Raw genomic sequence first — 8,638 nt, 5'->3', positions numbered from 1 at the left:
AAAATAATAATGATGATGAGTTTAATAATAATACAAATAATAGCAGTAATAACTAATCTACTTTTAATATGAATAAAAATAACAACAACAACAACAATAATAATAATAATAATAATAATAATAATAATAATAATAATAATAATAATCATCATCAGAAGAAGAAGAAGAAAATAGTAATAATAATACAAGTAATGACAATAAACAAAAGTATTGAGATATTGTTAGGAGTGTATAAAAGTGACAGAAAATCAACCGCAGGCAGAAACAGAAGACACGTGGAGAAACAACAGATCGTTGAGCACCAGTTTAAGTTTAACGTCAAGTCATTGTTCAATGTTTACATTAATGGTCATGTGATAGGCTGCACATTGATTTGGATCATGTGATAGGCTGCACATTGATTTGGATCATGTGATAGGCTGCACTGTCATTCATAGTGAATTAAATATTGAAATTGATCGTACAATATATAAATAAATAAATAGATAAAAACAAACGTTAAACCGTCTCCTAACAGATCATTTCCCAGATTTTCCCCGACTGTCATTCATACCCCATACAACACTAAAGCTTACAATACAGCATTACGTTCCCATAATGTAGTCCTTCAGAGCCATTAGGCCCATGGAGCCGGAGTTTATCCCAGTTTCTATAGTGTGAAATGGACAATAGCAATTGCTTGCTACCCTTTGGGTAGGACGGTAGTCTATCGCAAAGTATTTTTCACCAGATCTATCAGACCCAGCTACCCATCCACTGCCGGGTAGACAGGGAGATCAGAAATAAAATCTCGACTGCACCCGGGATCGATCCCCGTCCCTTTGTGTGTGAAGTGAGTGCTCTACCAACTGAGTTATCAGGACCCCCTGAAGTTCTCATAGCTTTTACAAAACCATTTCTTCACATTTTGTGACGTACAAAATAAATCAGAATGAGAAAATTGTTGGTCGAATCATAACAAATGCCACGATTTTCCTAAGGTTGGTACGGAGAGGGTTAATATGAATTTTCAGAAAACCAGAAAAAAAAACATCCGCATACATTTCTTATGACATTTCTAAATAAATTGTTTTCCTGTGACTAGAATCTCATGAAACAATCCCACAATCCTGATCTAATTTACAAAATATTATATTGTGAAATGTGGCATAAAATGAAACGAAACTCCAAGAGTGAATCTCAGACACTTCTGGATTATCAGCAATGACACTCTTCAATCGAAGAGTCTGTGGTGGATGGCATCAATTGAAGAGTGTCCCTCTCGTGGCCAAGCGGAGTTGACCTAACAATCGGGTCATAGGTTCGAATCCTCATCGCTGTAAAAAAAAAATTATTTCCTATTCTCCCCTAGCAATTTTCTACTCACTTCATTTCTTGTTATTATCAACAATCAACAGAAGTGCCTTCTCCCCCTCACTTTTCTGAAAGATTAGAATCAATGCGTAAAATTTGTCTCCGAAAAATGTAAATAATGATGGGGATAAAAGAAACCAGAGTCAAATTCAGAAATAGACGGTGCTAGAGTTGAATGAGTGAATAGTTACAATGAAATATACAGATGTAACAAAAACGCATGACATTGATACTGAGTGAAATGAGTATTGAGAAAGCACATCTGATTTGACTAGTCTATATCAAAGTCACTGCCACTGTCGTCGTCGTCTTCGTTCAGTTTTCCCCTCAACTCTCCCGTCGTTGCGTCTCTGATGATGTACATGGACTCTTTGGATGGCAAGTATCCGTACCTGGGGAAAAAACAAACAAAAAAAGAAATCAAAACAAAGCATTATTCACTGGAGTCACGATAAGATAAACTTGCTTAACCTTCTCAATACCTACTATAGGAAAATCGCACATTCGTTACGATACAACCAACCTTTTTCTTATTCAATTTCTTTTGTATATCACAAAATCTAAAGAAAATGAACAGTGTGTTGAAGGATATGTTTTGCTAAAGAAATTATGTATCGCAAGAACTTTACTGCTATTATGTCTGAATGATAAAAAATCGATTTTGTGTTAGTTGGGTGTGAAGTTTTGAGGAAAATCCTGAAAATGGCTGGTAAGAAGAGGGTTAAGATAAAATCTCACTTAAAACAATTTTTTGTATAATCCTGCATTGTAAAAACATTTTTGTATAGCTATGTGGTCCAGTTAATTGTATGACACTCACCTCTTGATTGGAAGGTCCAGGGACCGAGCCCCACTCTGAGCTGTGCACAGTCGAGTCCTTGGAAAAGGCTCTTTACTCACATTCTCTCACCATACTCAGGTGTAAAATGAGTACCTGACCATTAACAGTGTTGTTTCTGTCTAAAAAAAATTTGTAATATTGCCGTACAGGCGTCATATCTTGTTCTACATGTTACGTGTTGCTGTTAGTCAGTGACCCTTTGGAAAGCGCTTTGAGCACGTGTAGTGGATATTGCACTATATAATAGCTCAAGTATTTTGGGGGTTTCTTTTCTGTTATTATGTATGACTATTAATATTATTATTTTACTCACTCTTGAAGAAAACTTTCAACATCCGTGGCAAAGAAGTCGTCCCCAAACTCCTCTCGCAGTCGTACAAAATTACCCAAGAGTTCCTTGTTCTTGTATATGAGGAGGGCAGGGACACCTTTGGCTGACTGAAAGGGGTGAAGAGATGAAAAAAACTAAATAAATAACACGTGAACTAAACGATAAGACAGGGTTCCTCTAACATGTATTGTAATGTATATTCGAGTTGTTTGGCTATGTATGAATGTAATTGTTCAGCTGTATGTGTATTTATGTTAGAATTTTTTATAGAGTTACGCATGTTGTGTTGTGCATGTTTTGCATGTGAGTGTGAATGTTGATTGCGTGAACATTTTCCTTTTTTAAAGACAAGAAACACCTCAAGGGGGCAAATTTTGGCAGGGATGATGAGGTGCAGTTAGAGGTGACTCGATGGTGTTAGAGTTTGATACGCGAATTCCTCTTCGACGCGGTGAATTGCTGGCAGATCTGTATGGATGGGAACAGTGTCATTGCAGAATTTAAAATGATAAACGGAAAAGATATAAACTAAGCTTTGTTTTGATACCGTTGTCAATTTCGTATCTATTATAGTTTTTGAAAATACAAGAGCTGCTATAAGACTTTTCATTCAACCCCTGTAGCTTCCCCCTTAACAGTTACCTAATTTTTTTTCCGGCCAAATTGGGCTAGTCCACCTTTAAGGTAGTTTAATTATTCTAGAATCTGAAAATATAAAGAATATTGCACATTTTCAACTAAAAACCAATGCGTTCATCTCTTTAGAAAAAAACAAAAAAACAAAATAAAACCCCAAAAAACTCAAAAATACTGAACAAGATCAGCCGAAAATTTTCAAAAAGTCTTTAGCCGTAAAAGTGCACCCCTTGGTGATGTGAATCAGGGCTGTATAAGACCTAATTCAGACCTGTCAACTACTACGAAAAATCCGTAAAATTACGAAATATTGTCTCCAATTTCAGAGCATAATGAGCATCTCTAAGTCATTAAAACTTATTTTAAATTACATTTGATACCAGTATACATAATTTTAAGGATTTAAAGTGTTATTTAATCATTGTGAGGGTAAATTGTTGATCTATAAAGTTAACTATATTTACTATATTATTTTTATCTCCTAAAAATTACGAATTTTGAATTTTCAAATTGGCAGGTCTGCTAATTATTTAAAACACCCTTTATCTGTCCCAAGGGGAAACTTTCATCAGGGTGGACTCCAAGGGGAGACTTTCTTTGGGGTTTTTTGGGGGGTCATACTTACAAACTTGAGACTCATCTGAGCATCCGAGGCCAACAGTTTACAAAATTTGACAGTCGGGTATTCACTGGCCAGACAGCTTAGGCAGCCGTTCATGGCAACACAGGCAGGGATGTTCTGAAAGAATACAAGGGGAGACAATTCAATATTCCACAGGCAGGGACATTTTGAGATAAAACTAGAGGAGACAATTGAAAATCTCACAGACAGGGACAATCTGAAATAAAACAAGGGGACACAATTCAATATGAAGTAGCAATATCACAGTTAATTTTGATTTGAAATCATCAAATACTAAAGTTAGTGACATTTGGTCACTTTGATTATATACAATGTTATATATTTTGTATGTATTTTACAAAAATGACTAGAAATAACTAGTGGTTGGGGTTAAATCATGACGATAGCGAATACGATATCATGTAAAATCCTTCATTTCTATATACAGTCCACTCCTAGATGGAGATTCCCCCCAACCACTGGATTTGAGACAACCACAACAACAACAACAACAAAAACAATGACAGCAATCAATGATTATGATTACCTGTACATAAAGATGTACGATAAGAATGACACATGGAGATTCCCCCAACCACTGGATTTGAGACAACAACCACAACAACAACAACAACAACAAAAACAATGACAGCAATCAATGATTATGATTACCTGTACATAAAGATGTACGATAAGAATGACACATGGAGATTACCCCAACCACTGGATTTGAGACAACAACCACAACAACAACAACAACAACAACAAAAACAACGACAGCAATCAATGATTATGATTACCTGTACATAAAGATGTACGATAAGAATGACACATGGAGATTCCCCCAACCACTGGATTTGAGACAACCACAACAACAACAACAACAACAACAAAAACAACAACAGCAATCAATGATTATGATTACCTGTACACAAAGATGTACGATAAGAATGACACATGGAGATTCCCCCCAACCACTGGATTTGAGACAACCACAACAACAACAACAACAACAAAAACAATGACAGCAATCAATGATTATGATTACCTGTACATAAATATGTACGATAAGAATGACACATGGAGATTCCCCCAACCACTGGATTTGAGACAACAACCACAACAACAACAACAAAAACAATGACAGCAATCAATGATTATGATTACCTGTACATAAAGATGTACGATAAGAATGACACATGGAGATTCCCCCCAACCACTGGATTTGAGACAACAACCACAACAACAACAACAACAGAAACAACGACAGCAATCAATGATTATGATTACCTGTACATAAAGATGTACGATAAGAATGACACATGGAGATTCCTTAAACACTGGATTTGAGACAACCACATCAACAACAACAACAACAACAGCAGCAAGGACAACAACAATAACAACCACAACAATGATAACGACAACAACAACAATGAACGCTTATAATGACCTGTTCATAAAGATGTACGATGACAGTGACACACGGAGATTCCTCATCCACCTCCTTCAGGAAGTTGTTGGCATCAAGGGAGACAACCTTCCCGTACTTGGGGCTGTAGAACAAGGACAAATGTCACAAAGTGTTCTAAATGTCTATAATTATCATAAATATGTAACCCACCATATCAATCTAGTATTATTGTGTGTCAGTGAACTAGTGATAGAATATTTCAAGTCAAAATTATTAGAATTTGGACATGAGCAAAGGTCACTCTATCCAGTTATTCTAAGTGTGTTCAAAAATTAAGGGCACCTGACAGGCACATGATTCAATATGAAATGAAAGATGACTCTGAACATTAAAAATAGAAAAAAAAAACCCAAAACAAACCCCTGACCTTACCCAAATTCCATTTTAGTGTAATATTTCTGAAAGCTACATTATGCCCCTTCAAATTTGGAGTCCAATATAATATAATATGATAATAAAATCTAACACCCCCAATATAATATAATATGATAATAAAATCTAACACCCCCAATATAATATAATAACATAATAAAATCTAACACCCCCAATATAATATAATAACATAATAAAATCTAACACCCCCAATATAATATAATACCATAATAAAATCTAACACCAATTCTCACATGTCGGCCAAAGCTTTTCTCATTTCCTCGATGCGTTGCAATCTGTACTCTTTGAAAAACTCGTCCTCCAACTCTCCCAGTTCCGCCAGAAACTCTTCGTCCTGTTCCTTTTCCTCTTCATCGTTCAACTGTCGCAAATACAAAGAAAACGTTGGGTTTATATTTTTAATTGATGTCATTGTAAATATAACAACACCCCCCCCCCCCCCCCAAGAAAAAAAAAAACCAACAGTTAGACAAAAATCATCCCAAATACAATGGAATGCTGATAAAGCCATTACTCACCGTACTCAGATGTAAAGAGTACCTGGTGGTTAACAGCGTTGTCCATGTCAGATAAAATTGTAATATTGCCTAACAGACATCATGTTTCCTCCTACATGTTAAGTGTTGCTACTTACTTGTAAAGCGGTTTTGAACAAATTTTGTGGCTGTTGCTCCCTATAAATCCTCAAGTTCTTTATCTTTTTTTTTAAGTGCCCTATTCTTTAAAAAAATAAGACAATAAATGAAATACAATTACACTTCAATACAGTTTGTTTGGGGGAGGGGGCATACTTACATGAGACCGACACGTGAGAGTGAGTTTTTTAGCCAGTCCCATCTTCTCTCTCTCTTGTTCCTGTCTCTTCTCAGTCTCCATCCTCTTGAACTCTCTCCAGTCTTTGATGACTCCCTTAGGACCCGTCTGGAAGCACAGACACACAAACAATGACGTATAGAGTTAGACACACAATTGTACATCATAAGATAGAACAAAAAATGTTTCCTCCGTGTGTGGGTGTTTGGGTGTATGTGTATATATGTGACCCTTCGTCTCAAAACGGTATTAAGTCGGGTTTGTTAATATGTTGAAAATTGAATTTATAGCCTGAAATATCAGACCTGTGTTGAGTTTATATGAGTTATTGAGGAGAATGGCAACCATATTTTGGGGTGCTAATGCCAACAATTTATATTTTTGAGCAGTTTCACATTAAATTCGGCTTTTAAGCATCTGGTTCGTTCTGGCATAATACCGTTTTGAGACGATGGGTCACATATGTATGCATTTGGGAGAGAGAGAGAGAGAGAGAGAGAGAGAGAGAGAGAGAGAGAGAGAGAGAAAGGGAGAGAGAGAGAGAGAGAGAGAGAGAGAGAGAGAGAGAGAAAGGGAGAGAGAGAGAGAGAGAGCAAGAGAGAGAGAGAGAAAGAGCACTGCTGAAAACAACATTCAGCTTAATTCAACTGGTAAATCTGGTCAGTCCCTTGATAACAGTAACAGATGGTGACTCTTGCCGTGGTGCTGAGAGTAAATATGAAATGGCGTATCTTTTTGTGGGGGGTCGCTATAGCTCAACTAGTAGCGCACTCACATCAACGCAAAGGGACCGATATCAATCCCAGATGCAGTCAAGATTTTTTTTATATATCCCCTCTGTCCAGCCAACAGTGATTGGGTACCAGCTGTTAGATCTGGCAGAAAGTACTTGGCCATAGACTAGCGTCCCATCCAAAGGGTAGCAAGCCATTTTTATTTAACAGACCAATTGGTTCATGTGAAGACATGGGATGTTGTTATATTCTCAACAGGGATATTTATATTTATGATGAAAAAAAAAGTTCTGAAGGTCTGAACTCGTTCCGATTACCCAGTAGAAATTATATAGCAAAAATTTTGTCACTAACAGACCATTCCAATTAACTGGCTGTTCCGATTAAGCAGCAGTTCAATTACTGGATTCAACCGGAGTAAAAAAAATACTTTTTTAATTTAAAAAAAAAACAAAAAAACTTATAAAATAAACAACACGCTTACAACTTACATTGGTTACAATTCCATTCGATTCTGCCTGAATGTCGCTGGTCCATGCTGAACTGTTTGTGTCTTTAATCGCTCCACTCTGCGACCTTTTCCCATCATAACCCTCATCATAGTCCTCCTCCTGCTCTTCGCCTTCCTCCCCCTCTCCCTCACTACTACTGCAGTAATAGTGGACTTTTTCTCCCAGCAACTTGTCATCAAGACTGAGAGACATCTTGTCTCCAACTTAAACTTAAGACTTTAGCCAACTTTTGTGAACACCTGGAAAGAAAAAAGGGGAGATAAATTTAAAGTTTCGAAAAATAACAGAACACCAATCATGAATCATAAAAGAACATTTCAGACTCAAAACCCTTCTTTAGCCAAAAACAAAACAATAAAATAAAAACATTAATATATCACTTGTGATTTATTAATGAATGATAAGTCTGAAACAGAGAATTAATAAGAAGACAAATGAAAACGATGTTTGGTTGGCTGTGACTGTGGCAGACTGACTGGTGATTTCCCCCCAAAAAACGTAGAAACCACAATTTCTTACGTTTATTTCACTTTCAAACGATCTTTACTTTAACTCTTACTTTATTTCCACGTAGCAGAACTGATATGGGTGGTTCTCCAGTTCTGCTGGGCCTCTCAGAATATAAGTGAACATGAGAGTCGGAGATACATATTTGGGAAACAGAAGAGAAGAATGAATGAATGAGAGTGAGAGGAGAGTGAGTCTCAGTCAGTGAGATTAGTGAGGAGATGATGAGGCAGACAATAGTCTTCGATGTTCTCTCCAGCGTTGTTGGTCCTAAATATAGGTATGTATAACTCTCTTATTGTGCCAAATTAATTCCGAAAACATACTTGATAAAAAAGATGTCCTTATAATCTTGTAAACCCGGTCTGGTTCTATTCTCGCTGTCTGTCGACTGCTCCTTGTCTTGTTTACCAAGATGTTAC

At 36.6% G+C, this 8,638-nt stretch overlaps 1 protein-coding gene across 1 annotated transcript; it reads right to left on the bottom strand.

Annotated features, from left to right (window-relative positions):
- Positions 1 to 224: 224 nt before the first annotated feature.
- Positions 225 to 8,638, bottom strand: LOC144974516 (phosducin-like protein 1). Its single transcript, XM_078917446.1, has 8 exons — positions 8,543 to 8,638; positions 7,689 to 7,948; positions 6,446 to 6,571; positions 5,884 to 6,011; positions 5,237 to 5,339; positions 3,787 to 3,900; positions 2,508 to 2,632; positions 225 to 1,745 (listed from the first exon to the last, which is right to left on the bottom strand). The coding sequence occupies exons 2-8, from the start codon at positions 7,899 to 7,901 to the stop codon at positions 1,625 to 1,627; spliced, it is 930 nt and encodes a 309-aa protein (XP_078773572.1). The 5' UTR covers positions 7,902 to 7,948; positions 8,543 to 8,638; the 3' UTR covers positions 225 to 1,624.

Source organism: Berghia stephanieae, chromosome 6 (assembly GCF_034508935.2).
Source record: "Berghia stephanieae isolate SIO BIC M18660-M18661 chromosome 6, UCSD_Bste_1.3, whole genome shotgun sequence".
Classification (NCBI taxonomy): Eukaryota; Metazoa; Mollusca; class Gastropoda; order Nudibranchia; family Aeolidiidae; genus Berghia; species Berghia stephanieae.
The sequence above is the reverse complement of the archived record's forward strand: the minus strand, read 5'-3'. Positions and strand labels throughout refer to the sequence as shown.

Bases quoted from the DNA above. Each gene is read 5' to 3' on its own strand.
- LOC144974516 (XM_078917446.1), bottom strand. From the start codon at position 7,901: ATGTCTCTCAGTCTTGATGACAAGTTGCTGGGAGAAAAAGTCCACTAT. The intron at 6,012-6,445 runs GTAAGTATGCCC...TATTTGCGACAG, and splicing joins CTCTCACGTGTCGGTCTCAT to TTGAACGATGAAGAGGAAAA. The intron at 1,746-2,507 runs GTGAGTAAAATA...TTTTTTCCCCAG, and splicing joins GTTGAAAGTTTTCTTCAAGA to GTACGGATACTTGCCATCCA.